The sequence below is a fragment of the Schistocerca piceifrons genome, chromosome X, assembly GCF_021461385.2.
Source record: "Schistocerca piceifrons isolate TAMUIC-IGC-003096 chromosome X, iqSchPice1.1, whole genome shotgun sequence".
NCBI classification, from domain to species: Eukaryota; Metazoa; Arthropoda; class Insecta; order Orthoptera; family Acrididae; genus Schistocerca; species Schistocerca piceifrons.
This window is the reverse complement of record NC_060149.1, coordinates 199,067,463-199,083,676: the sequence shown is the minus strand read 5'-3', so window position 1 is coordinate 199,083,676 and position 16,214 is coordinate 199,067,463. Positions and strand designations below refer to the sequence as shown.

The window sequence follows — 16,214 nt, the reverse complement described above, 5'->3', positions numbered from 1 at the left end:
AACCAAGACTCTTCAAGAGGTCATAAGGGAGGAAGTGGAACAGACATTGAACCCAATCTCTCGTCCTTCACTTCCATTTTAAAAAGTCGAGACCCAGGTGAAGTTACGTTCCTACAATGCAACATGAGGAACCTGTTTGGGCACCACGGAAGACTGACGTCTGGAGGACCCAGGATAACCAACCAGTATGTTTCCACTGGGGACGACTGGGACATGTGGTGTGCTATTGTCAAGAAAGGCGGCAGATATTTGATGACGTCCACGCCCGAAGACAGCAGACCGGGATGATGGAGATGAACAAGAAGATGTGGGTGCAGGACAATGTAGGTCACCATCGCCGCATGCCAGTCGCTGGAGAGGATGCTCCCCAACTCGCCGATCAAGGTCTCAACCACCATTTAGAAGCTCCAGCCGATCACCTAGCCACTGCAACCTGGAAAACTAAAGGGTGCGACCTTCCTTGGAGGTGAGGCCACCGAAAAGAAAAATCCTCTGCCACTGATCACTACAAAAATGATAGGAAACTAGGTCGATATCCTCATGGAATGGCTGACCAGCCCAAGCTCTTGTGAACTCTGGAGCATCATATTCAGTCATTTCGTAGAAGTACTGTCGCCAGTTGCAGAAAACCGTATTTGTCGACAACAAAACATCTCTGCTGAAGATAGCTAGTGGAAAATATGTAAAACCTACAGGAAGATTTGTCATTCGTGTTGGTATAAGTGGCCATGCACACCCCTTAGAATTCATCGTCTTACAAGACTGTAAACATGACATCATTCTTGGATGGGACTTTATGAAAGTTTCTCAGGCAATTATGGATTGTGGTCGCTCAAAGATTATGCTAGACGAGATGAGATACTGTGGACAGGAAGATGCGCATCCGAGTGTGTGGAGACTGTGTGCTGGATGAAGTGATCATTCCTGCAGTCAGCTCTAGAAAGTTACCTGTCATGTGTCATGCCATGCATCAACACATGGATCTTGTAGTGGAATGGAAGAGAAGCATACCACTGAAGAATAACTTGGTCATCCCAGCCTCTGTCGTCACATTTAAGAACGGATTCGGTGAATTGTGGATAGTTAACTGTCTCTGAGAATCGTAGATCCTTCCAAGGTGCATGTGTGTAGCAAACGCTGAGCCGTTAATTGCCGAACAGCTGAGCATCATAGAAACCTCCCATGCCGAGTCTGTGGGCTACCAACACGAGACAAGATCTTCTAGCTTGACTATCACCAGATCTTACTAAGGAACAACAGAAGAAGCTACTTGCCATTCTTCAAGAATTCTCTGAATGCTTCAATCCACAGGTGGAGAGCAAATTAGACAAGTCAATGGAGAAGCACCGGATTAGCACCGGATACCATCAATCAATAAGCCAGAGAACACACTGTGTGTCAGCAACAGAATGTCAAATAATTCATGATGAGGAAGATAAAATGATGAAGAATGACATCATTCAGCCTTCGTAGAGCCCATGATCATCACCAGTGGTTCTCGTCAGGAAGAAGGATGGCAGCTGGTGCTTTTGTGTTGATTACAGGAAGCTTAATAGGATAACTAAAAAGGACGTTTACTCTTTTCCACAAATTGATGATACACTAGATTGTCTGAAGGGGGCTAAGTTTTTCTCAACCATGGATATGTACTCAGGATACTGGTAAATCAAAGTAGATGAAGCTGATCATGAGAAAACTGCATTCATCAGCCCTGAGAGCCTGTATGAGTTTAAGGTAACACCGTTCGGTTTGTGTAATGTATTCTCAGAGACATTTGATTAACACACAAAAAGACTGAGGACCGTTCTTAAGTGTCTCCAACAAGGCAGACTGAAACTTAATCCAAGAATGTGTCTCTTTGGAGCAAAAGAAATCAAAATACTTGGACACCTTGTGTCAAACGAAGGTGTGCAGCCAAACCCAGAAAAGGTGAGATCTATAACGGAGTTTCCTAACGTATTAGAGATGTGAGAAGCTTCCTCAGATGATGTTCTTATTACCGTCGTTTTATCAAAGACTTTTGTATAAAAGCCAGGCCACTCCAACAGTTGATAAAAGCTGATGCCAAATTTATCGGGGGTGGTGCTCAACAAGATTCTTTCGATGTGCTGCGAAAAGCTCTGACGACTGACTCTGTACTTGGTCTGTATGATGAGAGAGCACCTACAGAACTACATAAAGATGCCAGTGGGTATGGGATTGGTGCTGTTCTGGTTCAAATTTCGGATGGAAAAGAGAAGGTTATAGCGTATACTTTTAGGACACTTACAAAAGCCGAGAGAAACTACTCAACTACAGAAAGAGAATGTCTTGCTGTGATCTGGTCCATGTACAAATTTCGACGGTATCTATATGGAAGGTCATTCACAGTTGTTACAAACCATCATTCACTTTGTTGGTTGATGGGTCTAAAGGATCCAACAGGACGACTCGCCAGGTGGGCACTACGTCTTCAAGAGTATGACATTACCATAGTGTACAAGACTGGAAGAAAACACCAAGATGCCGATTGTCGCTCAAGAAACCCAAATCAAGACCATCAGCTACCCCAGAAGTAACTAAGGCACTACAAATTCTATTGTATAACACCCACGCAACCCAATTACATGCTACTACATTGCACGCTATTATTCATATAAGTTTATAACAAAACCTTAGGCCTCACTTATTACCTGTTGAAATACGAGGGCTATTCAGAAAGTACGGAACAATTTGGCATTTAAAAATAACTAAGTCGCTTTTCCACATAGTCATCAAACACATTGAGGCACTTATCATAGTGGTGGACAAGCTTTGAAAGACCTTCAACATAAAATTCTGCCACCTGAGACTTCAGCACAACACTTGTGGTAGCTTAGCTTTCGAGTGACAATTTCAAACAACAAAGTCTGTGAAACTTGTGGAAAAGAAAGCGAAAACTCTGTTATTGTGAAGCGACGGTTTTCACGAATCGTTTCATCAACTTTAGCGACAAGATCGTCAGTCACAAAACTCGGGCGTCCACTCTTCTCTTCATCACGAACGTTGGTTTGGCCATTTTTAAACTGAATGCACCATTTCCAGACAGAACATTCTCTCATTATGTTGTTTCCGTACATTTCGCACAGTTCACGATAAATTTCTGTAGGTTTTAGGTTTTTTGCCAACAAAAACTGTATCACAGATCGCACCTCACAACTAGCAGGATTTTCAATGGCAGCGCACATTTCAAATTTGAATATCGAAAAAAACCAGACACGCAGAGACGTTCCTGCTGTCACCGATGGATGCTGACTGAGCTGCCGAGCATGCATATACCACAATATACACAATCGTTGTGCGCCTAGCGGCGTTAGATGGATACGATCCCTACTTTCTGAATAGCCCTCATATTCTTGCAAACACATCCTCTGGCAAACCCAGGATGTCCTAGTCATTAGTAAAGATGATCAAACACAAGCAGTGATATCTCTTAATGACTTTCGGTCTTGTACCAACATTAATTATCACGTGTTCTATAAATGACTTAATTACTGGGATAAGGAATTGTGAAACCGCTCTATTACTAGAAGAGACTAAAACTCCTATTTGCCATTTTACTGCCCTTACACTACTCGAACACTGGTTCGCCCTGTCTGAAATAGTTTGTTGTACTTTGTGCCACAGCCTATCTCAGTAGTTTAGATCTGGTATTAGTCTACACTCAAGTCTCAGACCTATCGGGTTGTTATAGCTAACAGTGGATTGTTGTTTAACATTTCTTCTTGTGACACAGTTATCCCCAATGTTAAGCTTTCTGCTCATTTAACTTACTCCCACAATGCTAGTTATAAACCGTTTATGTACTGCTAGCTGAAGTACTGTACCTACTGTGTTAACATGGCTAGAAAGCTTGCCAGGGTTACCCAACAATTCTAAGACATGATTTTTAAGTTCAGTTACAAATTATTAGCTAAAGAACATGCACAAATCACTCTCGATCATGTAATAGTGTACGTCACTGAACAGAACGACAAAGATAACACACACTGAGGGATTATTCCCAGTGCTACAACTGTCCCTCTACCTCTAATCCTTGTTTGCCTCATTGTACGGATCTCGTATACCCCTGGCTATCATGAATGTTTAAGCCATGACCTCAACCAGTACCCGAGCAGTAGCCATCAGGCGAACATCGTTGTTAATATCTTGGCACGCTTCAGGCACGGCCCTCCTTTGGCACACTTCAGGCATGGCCCTCCTTTGGCACGCTTCAGGCATGGCCCTCCTTTGGCACGCTTCAGGCATGGCCCTCCTTTATGTTAGGATTTACAAAATAGTGGTTAGTGTTGTTATGCTGATGTTGCCTTTAAATGGTCAAATTTTGTGTCTTGGCACAGGGTCACGCAGAGTCACAATAGTGAATAATTGTGTATCAAAGAATTTTGTATTTGAACATTAAAAGTTGTGCATATCAGGCACAAGGGTTATCTGACAATTTTTATTAAGAAATGTAGATGATTATACATTTTTGTAAACTGGAATCACAGACATGGCCTGTCTTTGTCAAACAAAGACCATTCCATGGCATTTATGTCAATAATAATTGTGCTACTGCTCCTTTTTAAATGGCCCTACACCCTGAATTCTTCCGAGGGTTTTTCACTGAGTGAGCCTTGTCCTCGAGTATTACAATTGCCCATAATCTGTGAGGCTTACTCACTGAGTCTGCCGACCCCCTACAGTAGCACAAGCCCTGCCGGTTTTGACTGCAGCCCTACATCGCAGCCCCAGAACCCTGTCGTGTGCTGCTCAGCTGCTGTCTCGTTCACCGCCTTGACCACACTCTCATGCCATCCACCGGCTCTGACAACAGTCGACCTCCTGACACCACCCTCACAATGATGGCATCGCGTCATCGAGCCCACTTCAAGACCCAATTCAAGGGCATTTCTCTGTAATTTTTTAAAATTTTGTAAAAAGTTTATGTAGCCATTCTACACATGACTTTCACAAATGTCAAAACCAAATCAGTTTAATGAATTATACGATTTGTAAACTATGCCCCTTTTAAACGATTTGCTATAATTCAATCCCCCCAATATTTCTAAGGGCCCATATTACCATAAATGTAGGCAGGACTTTCTGTGGGAGCCATTTAAATTTGCATTCAGTTTTATAATTTGTAAATCATTTTTGGAATCCATAAAATGGCTCTCTCAGGAGGGGGAAGAAAAGTGCATGGTGAGCAGTTTTATTCAGAGGAAAAATGGGTTTTCAAATTTTTCATTTTAATTGTCTTTCACGTGACATAAGGTACTGCATCTCTGGTAAGACAGTGGCTGAGTCTGAGCCAGCACAGTACTGAATATTTTGCGTAACACCCACATTCGGCCCACATGAACATCGACCCCCAGTAGCACCACTGACTATGGACACAGTGTCGAGTACCGCTGACAGAGGGACGCCCACTGAAGCACCCTCTGCCCACCCATAGGAGGGCTGGGGGCCAATCACATGGGGCACACTGGATGGGTTGGTGAGAATGCTCTCTCATCTGCCAGCTGGGTCTCTGACGGGATGTGTCCACTAGTTCCTCCCTTTGGGGGCGTAATGCCTCTCAATTTAACAGTGGCAGCCTCCTGTTGCCGTATTGAGTTCGAGTTTAGTGTACCCCTTAGGCATAGGCTTATGGCAAAATAAAACCTCCACTGGTGACTGGAAACAGTCTTTTCAGTCTCCTAACACCACCATATGCCCCATGTCCAACTCCTTTTCCCATCCTGATCCTTCTTAGCTTTTGTGCCACTCGGCCCCATTTTCTGGAATGGAACAGGCCCCCTCTCTTTGTTGTCGTGTCGATTAGCCCCTTGGCAGGGACAATCTTCACTTTCCTTTGCTGTCACGTGTAGTTTGTCGTCTTCTTATCATTGCGTGTGCACCCATGTCACTGCTGCTCACCTGTAATTTTTGCCCGTGCCACAAGCAGCCACATCAGTCTCTGTGTCATTTTCTACCTACAGTTTCCACCGACTTCTATGCAGACTCTGTGGTCAGGGATGCAATCCCCTGCCTCAAATTTGATGAATTGTTTTATCAGCGCACCCTTTACTGTCGGGATCTGTCCTACAATGCCATTTTCCATGGAGTGAGACATCGAATCGAAGTGGGAGGGGATGCCACAGTTGTCGTCAACAAGCCCGCCAGCTGAAGAGGAAGTTGCTGCCATTCACACCAGGAAACCTTGCCGAAACGGACAACCCAGTCGGCAGCAACGAGGGCACTGTGCGGCACTTCTGTCATGCCCCACTGGCTTTGTGCGACACGAGAGGGCTCCTTGTGTATACTGCAGCAGCTATTCCGCCCTTCTACTCTCAGTTGTATGCATGGCTGTGCTCCCAAATGTCGGCTCCTGTCAACACTGCCTGACAAGCTACACTAAACAACATATTCTTACTCTTGGTAATTTTAGAGCCACCACGGCTTCCAACACTGTAGCCTATCCTATCTGTCCTAGCACCTGTTTGGTTGTTAATGATCCTCATAGTGAGAATTTGTTTTGGTTAACACTTTCGTTACTTTCAGATTTTCTGTTATTGCAACATATTCTTTGTCTCTCTGCCCTACACTGTGGCACACTAATACGAACGTATTGTCTTGGCTACCCAGGCTGTCCGATCTGTGGTTTGCTCATCATAAGATACTGTGTTTTCACCTTGACACAAAAGAAAAACAGAATACTGATGTTCACCAGCTCTAGGACTGCATTTCCAGTAGCTGCAGACTCAGCACTTAAACACCTGATTGCGACGTGGAATGCCATGTTGCAGCCTTCTGCAAGTGTTCAAATCAACAAGTGGTTATGCACACTGTTTTTTCCCCTTGGCTGACATCCATACTACTGTGCAACAGAATCCATATTGACTTTGCTGGACCTTCCTTAGGCATTTTTTGGTTGTTGACACTGTTTTCAAGTTTTCTATGTTGTTTGTTGCTGATCTACAGTAGCAGAAGCGATTGTCACGGCACTGTCAAACATTTTTTGTCACAGGCCTAGCTTGTACAGTGATTTTGGACACTGGAGCTCAATTTTTGGCTCATTCCTTTCAAGATCATTCCTCCAGTAATTGCATCCACTGGCATCACAGTTCGTTGTGGGCAGTATGCTGACCACGCCGTGCCAGTCCACCCTCCAGCCAGAGGACCACCCCCCAGGCAGATGGCGATGGCACAGTTCGGTCTCTCAATAAACCCCATTCCTTCTTTTGAAGGGAGGGAGCAAGGAGACTTCTTTGGCGTGCCCGCAGGTGCTGCCTGCATGAAAGTGGGTAACTCCTGCACCTATGCAGGCACCTCTTGTACCAATGCGGGTGCCTCCTACCTGAATCCACAGCCTCCTGCAAAGATACAGGCACCTCCTACCCCCCCCCCCCACACACACACACACACACACACACACACACACACACACACACACACACACACACACACACACCACCTGCACTGTGCGCCTCCAGGTGCCTCCTGCACCTACACAAGCACCTCTTATACAGATGTAGGCACCTCCTGCACCGATGTAGGTAGCTCCTGCAACAATGCATGCACTTCCTACCCAGACCTAGGAGCCTCCTGTACTGACACAGGCACCTCCCATCCCAATTCAGGCACCTCCTGCACTGATGCGGGGACCTCCAGGCACCTCCTGCACTGATGCGGGGACCTCCAGGCACCTCCTGCACTAATGCAGCACCTCCCACACTGACAGGCATCTTCTGAATCAACACAAATGCTGCCACACTGATGCAGCCACCATCCACACTGATGCTGGTACTTGCCACCTTCCTGCTGGCACCGCCTGTCCTTCCTCCAGACACTGTGACTCCCCAGCACACAGCACCTGGAGATGAGTATGCCACTGTTCTGCCTCTGCCTACAGGGTGTTGGGGTAGTGTGCCTGCTTTTCTGGAGGGGGAAGAAGGTGCAGGTTCATGCTACCTCCACTTCTGTCATTGCTCGCTGGTTAACACAGTCCCAGAACTGTGCAAGCCCAGGAAAACTGCTTCAGACATTATGGATGTCTCAACTATCAGCACATTGTGGAGGCACAGGCATCTAGTCGCTCTTCCCTCCTCCCGAACCCCCAGGGAAGGAGGGGGTGTAGTAACCTGCACATTACTACACCCTCAGTGCCACTACCACAGTGCACACCAGACAGTTTGCGCACTGCGGGGTTTGGCTACTCCAGAGCCCCACCACAGGCCGCTGATGCAGTCTGGCACTTCAACTGCCTGCAGCTGATAGCTAGTGGTCCCTGGTGGGCAAATGCTCTTTATATTGTTGTGCACTGGCAATGATGTGTGTTGATGTGTGTCCAGTATCTGTATTGTCTACTTATGTTTACACTTTCACACGATGACTGAATAAACAGTGGATTTCTTAATACTGTCTCTCTTATTGTGTTCAGAGCCACAAAAAAATATCTCAAAGAAAACTATCTATTGATAAATAGTCAGCACAGATTCAGAAAATTTTGTTTTTGTGCAACACAGCTAGTTCTTTATTCTCATGAAATGAGTGCTATTGAGAGGGGATCTCCAATTAATTCGATATTTCTATATTTTCAGAACGCTTTTGATACTGTTCCTCACAAGCAGCTTCCAATCAAATTGTGTGCCTAAGGAGTATCAACTTAATTGTGTGACTGGATTCGTGATTTCCTGTCAAATAGGTCACAGTTCATAGTAACTGACGTAAAGTCATCGATTAAAACATAAATGATATCTGGTGTTCCCCAAGTGTTCTATGTCCTCTGCTATTCCTAAGCTATATAAGTGATTTAGGAGACAAATTGAGTAGCCACGTTATTAGAGTGTTTGCGATGATGCTGTCAATTACCATTGAGTAAAGTCATCAGAAGAGCAAAGCTAATTGCAAAACGATTTACACAAAATATATGTATGGTGCAAAAAGCGTCAATTGACCCTAAATACTGAAATGTGTGAGTACTAGAAGGAATCCATTAAATTTCAGTTACATGATAAATCACATAAATGTAAAGGCTGTTAATTCAACTAAATACCCAAGGATAACGATTATGAACAACTAAAACTGGAATGATCACATAGATAATGTTGTGAGGAGGCGAACTAAAGACTTTGTTTCATTGGCAGAACAGTTAGAAGCTGTAACAAATCCACTAAGTAGACTTCTGATAGAGTACTGCTGTGTGGTATGGGATCCTTACCAGATAGGATTGATGGAGGACATCAAAATTTTCAAAGGAGGGCAGCTAGTTTTGCATTATCACGAAATAGGGGAGTGTGTGTCATGGGTACAATATGTGAATTGGGGTAGCAATCATTAAAACAAAGGTGTTTTTTGTTGCAGCAAGATCTATTCATAAAATTTGAATCTACAACTTTCTCCTCTGAATGTGAAAACATTTTGCTGAAAATCAGAGCTTGGACAGAAAGATTTAAGTGTCATTTTTTTCTGTGTGCTGTTCAAGAGTGGAACAGTAGAGCAGTAGTGTGAAAATGGCTGAATGAACCCTCTGCCAGGCACTTAAATGTGAACTGCGGAGTAGTCACATAGATGCAGAATTCTGAAGAACTCCACACAAAAAGCTGAGAGAAAAAGAAGTCTCCGTGATGACTGTTCCTAGTTCTGCAACAAACACTCACTCGCTCATATTCAGGAACTATGACATATCCAAATTAAAAAGTAACAAAATTGCGTACCATAACAAAAGTGTTGTAAAAATAGAGGTAATTTTTTTGTGAAAACTCATAAATAAATTTCAGTATGATGGGTCAAGAGCACAGCTATGAGCACTCTACTTACAGTTAGTACACCCAATATAAACTTTTTCACATTTACTCCTATCAACCACTATAATTTTAAATATAAATAAACCTTGCTAAAAGAAAACACTGGCTTCGGCACACCAAAATTCTTGCTTATTTGTGGCCAATCTCGGGTGTTCAGAACAAATTCAACATCTGGGATTTTTGGAAGTAGCTCCAGAAGAAAATGTTCCACACCTGCACAGCGAGCTGGAAACATGCACGTTTCCTCACGATACAAATGATGGTTTATCACTTGGTACCTTGTGCCCCTGAAAAGCAAAATTATAAAAATTAAGAGGAAATTATAACTCATTTATTTGCTAAATTCATGGCATAGATTACAGAGCATTGAAGTATGGATGCAATAAAAATTTGACGAATTAGGGGCGGGAGAGAATCAGTAGGACAATGGGACTTTTGTAATTGTTATAGAGCCAACATTCTTCAGAAGTACCCGCAAGATAAGGAATCCCCATTCCTAGTGGGCTGCTAATCCTAATACAATTAAGAAAACTATGCTAATCCTAAGACAATTAAGAAAACTAAATAAGAACACAATATCAGTTAATCATTCAGATTTGACAAAACTAGATGATACTCTACCTCATACTCTTATTTTAAATTTTAAATGTGTGTGTATACAGACAAATCACTAGCAGATGATCTGATGACATTTTATGCCTGCTTAGGGGAAAAAAAGAAGACAAACAGATTGTAATATCCCTTTGGTGGTAAGATCATTAGAGATGAAAAACATGTGTATATGAAAGGATAGTGAGGAAAATTTACTATATCCTCAGCATTTGCCTTATGCTATTTAATGAAACTACTAAAAAACTAAATATGTGTGGCTGGGCATGGATTTAAACCCTGCTCTTCTCAAATGGGACTCCAGTGTGCCTGCTTAGGACGTGAAAACTTTTGAAATACAAATCCATAAACAACAAAAGCTTTAAGAGAAAGAGTGCTTCATTAGTACATGTTAAATTCTTTAAAGTGGTTTAATAGTGAGTGTTGCTTGGAAACAACGGAAAATGAAATCTAGACCAGATATTTCATTTCACTTCACTGCAAAGAATTCTAAAGAAATGAACTGATACAAGATCACTATTTGCTACAGGAACTCAGCCACACAGTTAGGTGTTAATGAGAAGACTAACATGGAGCAATAAAACTTTGCAGCAGTCCATCCAAAACATGCCACAGCAGTGCACAGCAGGTTGAATTACCCTCTGTATCATTCATTCCATTAGATTTATTTTTAATAAATTTCTCTAACTTGCAACATTTCCATCCTCTGTTCACTAACTGCCGAATGCTAATATTGAAGGGTTTGGAAATTATACGGATTTTCACGGCTGCTCATAAATTAATACCAATAACCGTACTCTGGAGTTTACATTTACCACATTGTGACCACCTTTCTGGCAATTTGTGGACACCACGCCAATAGAAATGTTTGTCTTTTGAAGCAAACCAATCAGACACCCAATTTTCGACTTCTTCACAGGAATCAAAGTGTTCCTCAGCCAATGCGTGTCCCATTGATGAAAACAAATGGTAGTCGGAAGGGGCCAAGTCTGGTGAATATGGCGGGTGGGGTAGCAGCTCCCAGCCAAGTGTTTTGATTGTATCCTGAACCAGTTTTGCTTTGTGTGCAGGTGCATTGTCGTGTAAAAAAAATTACTTTGCCATGTCTTCTGGCCCATTCTGGTCTTTTTTCGATCAATGCATAGTTCAAATTGATCATTTGTTGTCTGTGGCGATTAGCATTCACAGTTTCACCTGGTTTTAGAAGATCATGATACACCACACCTTTCTGATCCCACCAAACACAGAGCACTGTCTTCTTGCTGAATCGATCTGGTTTTGCAGTCGATGTTGATGGCTGTCCCAGATTAACCCATGATTTTTCCCATTTAGGATTCTTAAAATAAATCCATTTTTCATCGCCAGTAACAATTCGATGCAAAATTGATTTTCTTTCATGTCTTTGAAGCAAAATTTGACAAATGGTTTTTCGGTTTTCCATCTGTCTTTCATTCAATTCATGTGGCACCCATTTTCCACACTTTTGGATCTTTCCAATAGCTTTCAAATGGTCAGAAATTGTTTGTTGTGCAATTCGGCATCTTTGAACTTTTTTGGTGGTCTTCCACGTTCTTCATTTCTTACATCAAAATCATTATTTCTGAACCATTGAAACCATCTTTTGCACGTTGCTTCTGATAGAGCATGATCACCGTATGCCTTGACAAGCATTCGATGCGACTCTGCAGCACTTTTTTTCAAACGGAAACAAAAAATTGATGCTTTCCGCAAATCATCACTTTCCGGTACAAAATTCGACATCGTTAACACGATGAAAACATATGATTTTGTTTGTTCTGTGACTTGATGTATACTAAATATCTTTGACAGACGTCATACCGACCAAACAAAAAAAATTAAGGCTCGTTCAAAACAAATGTTCCCTATCGACACATTTTTATCTTAACGCTCATTTCATACGAGTACACCTGGTATATATGCCCTCAAACTTCCAAAGTAATTCGAGGATACGAAACATCTTCAGTTGAAATTGAATAAAATGTGCATTAAGAGTAAATGGTTAAAGATTAGGCAATATAAAAATAAATACTAAACTTTCCAGTATGTAGAAGATGGCAAGTCAATCACCCTCGGTTCATTTTATTGTGAAACATTCAGAACAACAGACGGTGTTCCAACTAGGTGTGGGAGTATATTAGTGTTTCGATGGCTCAACGAAATTTGGGAGACACACTCAATGAAGGGCAGCCTCGGACTTAGTACATCGGATGTGCAGACTGGTGTGAGGCCTCGTGTTGTCGTGGAGGAGATGTTCATTTGCATTTCTGTGGTGACGAACGTGCTGAAGTCATTTCTTCAATTCCCTCAGTGTAGCACAACACACATCAGAGTTGATCATTGCACCAGACATCAAAGAGAATAACCCCTTCAAAGTTCCAGAAGACCGTCACCACGATTTTACCAGCTGAGGGTGTGGATTTGAACTTTTTCTTCAGAGGAGTGGTAGTGAGGCACCACTCGATTAATTGCCGTTTTGTTTCCAGTTCAAAGTGATGAACCCGTTTCATCACTAGCAACAATGTTCCAGAAAAATTTGTCACGGCCGGTCTCATAACGTGCAAGCAATTCCCCACAAATGGTCCTTTGTTGCTCTTTATGGTCTTCTGTTAGATGGCGAGGAACTTAGTGGGCACACACCTTTCACTACCCAAATTGGTGGACGAGCGTGTCGGCAATACCGACAGAGACATCCAGTTGTGCAGCAAGTTGTTCGATTGTGATCTGTCGATCACCTCTAATAAGAGTGTTCACAGGTTTCTACACTGCAGGTGTCACAGCTGTGTGCAGCTGACCGGCACGTGGGAGATCGGACAAGTTTGCACGACCTCGTTGTGACAGTGACAGACACTTTGGCCAGTGACTCACCGTGCTTTTGTTCACTGCCAGGTCTCTGTAGACGTTCTGCACGTGCCTATGAATATCTGCAATGCTCTGGTTTCCTGCCAAAAGAAACTCAATTATAGTTCTCTGTCTGGAATACACCCCCATTACAGACGCCATTTTGAAGACTGTGTATAATGCCACCACTTTCCACAACTTCATGAAATTATCGGGGCTGAAGTGGGAATATTCCACGAGGTCCTACAGTAAATTCTGCATTTTTTCGATAGAAATTGACTGACGGAAAAAAAGTGTTGCATTAATTATTGAGTGCCCCTTGTATAAACTATTGGCTGTTTTGACTGTGCTGTTTTGCTTTGTTGCAAAGGTCTACACTGGCAATTATGCCCTGCACTCCGCAACTTGCATATTACAATGCCTGTTAGCATGGAACCCCAACACTCTCTCATTGTTTCTTTGCTGTCATTGGAAGTCATCGGTACAAGAGACAAAAAAGTTTCCATTGAGTTTTTACTTGATCATATGGTTCGCAGTATGAAAAGACAGTTGCTTCACAACATATTTATGTAGTTGGTCAATGGAACACTTAAATCCAGTAGTTTTCATCATTATCATTATAATCATCAGATCCCCCCCCCCCCTCTCTCTCTCTCTCTCTCTCTCTCTCTCTCTCTCTCTCTCTCTCTCTCTCTCCCCCCTCCTCCCCCCACCTCTCACTCTCTCTCTCTCTCTCTCTACTGTATAAAAATGTGAAGTACTAGCAAAAGGGTCTACTTAAAAACTGTCTACAAGATGACACTCAATAATATTCTTGCTGCATAGTTCTGTGCAAAGAATATGTTCTGTTTTTGAGATGAGTTTTCACTAGAATATAATTACAGTGGGAATTACTGAATGCAAATAATTTATTTTACCAATTTATTTCTCTGAGACGTTTAATGGCACCAGTGGCAGAAAGTGCTGAACTGTGTAGTTTAACAAAATGCTTTCTTTTTATTTAAATTCTCATTAATATATATACAAGAACTGAACCTTGTAGAGTTCATTAATGACTTCTACCAGACAGGGAGAGAGCCCTACACCTTCTTTTAATTTAGTATGGTATGGATCATTTATTAACTACAGCATTAGGTTCATAGACCTCAATTTTGATAGGAAAATGTAGTGAAAGGCCTAGTATAGCTAGGAAAAAATAGCAACTGGTGCTATGTTTCTGTTTCATGCTCATAAAATTTGTTGAGTGAATGTTTAAAGGGCAATCTCAGAAACTCTTCCAAAATTCAAAGTGATTATCACGTATACTATAATTACAAAATTTGGCCATTATGCTACAGTACATAACTTACTTTATTTTTCTGGGGATAATCTAGTCCAAATTATCAGTCAACATATTAAGTGAATGCTTAGGTACTATCAACAACAGCCAATCCTGAAAGCTGACTAAATTAATGCTTTTCAGAGTGCTTGCCTTGATATTTTTGAATACAGTTTGCTTGAAGTTGTGTGCAGATGTTACTTTTCTGAAACCACTAAGTGAATAGTCCCTCAATGCACCTCCGAGGGAGGTATATTAATAAATGCTTTGTGTGAAATTGTGGTTGCTTCCAAGAGTTCAGACTGTTTGATTCTGGGAATAGAGGAAAATGGTTGGTTGGTTTGTTTGTTTAAAAGAGGGGGGGAAGGGACCAAACTGCTAGGTCATCGATCCCTCGTTCCGATTAAAATAATTCCACAAGAATGGGAGTAAAATTATCGAGACATACAAAACACAGCTGGAAGAAAGGAGAAAACCACAAGAATGACAGAAGGGCAACAAACACTAAAATTGACAAAATTGGACAAGAAAACCACAGAGATACGCAAGGCTGGCTGACCATGAGAATAAAAAGGAGGAGCCAGCCACTCTGCAACACATTAAATTGTCCACCCTAAAAGCACTAGGGTGGAGGACACAGAGGGACAAAGGACAAGTGTTAAAACTTATATCAAATCATAAAACCCACCCTCACAAATACAACATAAAACTTAAGCTGCTGTTGAGGCATTGTCGCCCAACACTGAAGGTAGGGTGCTGGGAAAGTTAAAAGACTGCCACAGAGCGGCTAAAAGTGAGCAGACCAGTAAGAGGTGGATGACCGTCATTTGTGAACCACAGCGACACCGAGGTGGGACCTCATGATGGAGGAGGTAACCATGCATTAGCCACGTATGGCCAATGCAGAGCCGGCAGAAGACAATTAATTCCCTGCGAGAGGACCGCATGGGAGACTTCCGCACATTTGTAATCTTCTTAATGACATGCAGTTTGTTGCGCATACTGTTAAGCCACTCCGTCTCCCAAAGTTGAAAAATCCTGTGGAGTAAGACAGAACACAGGTCAGTTTCGAAGATGCCCATCTCCAACAGCAGTTTCTGTGTAGCCCATTTGGCCAGCCTGTCAGCAAGTTCATTGCCTGGGATTCCGACATGTCCTAGGGTCCACACGAACACCACTGAACGATGGGACCGTTCCAGGGCATATATGGAATCCTGAATGGCTGCTACCAAAGGATGACGAGGGTAGCACTGGTCAACAGCTTGTAGGCTGCTCAATGTGTCAGTACACAGAAGAAATGACTCCCCAGGGCATGAGCAGATGTGCTCAAGAGCATGAGATATGGCCACCAGCTCTGCAGTCAAAACACTGCAGCCATCTGGCAAGGAGTGCTGTTCAATACGTCCTCCAAGAACATACGCAAAGCCTACGTGACCGTCAGCCATCAAGCCATTGGTGTAAACCACTTCATGGCCCCGGTACATGTTGAGAATCGAGAGGAAGTGGTGGCGGAGAGCTGCAGGGTTAACGGCATCCATAGGGCCATGCAAAAGGTCCACAAGAATTTGCGGCCTAGGTGTACACCATGGAAGTGTATGTGAATGGATCTCGAGGAGAGGTGGTAACAGGAAGGACTCCAG

General features: G+C 42.8%; 1 protein-coding gene across 1 annotated transcript in view; it reads right to left on the bottom strand.

The window, feature by feature from the left end:
- LOC124721598 (O-glucosyltransferase rumi homolog) overlaps positions 1-16,214 on the bottom strand; it is a 147,287-nt gene that overhangs the window by 94,515 nt on the left and 36,558 nt on the right. Inside the window, exon 3 of the mRNA XM_047246650.1 lies at positions 9,874-10,075. Coding sequence (XP_047102606.1) covers positions 9,874-10,075 — 202 coding nt within the window. The remainder of the gene's footprint in view (positions 1-9,873; positions 10,076-16,214) is intronic.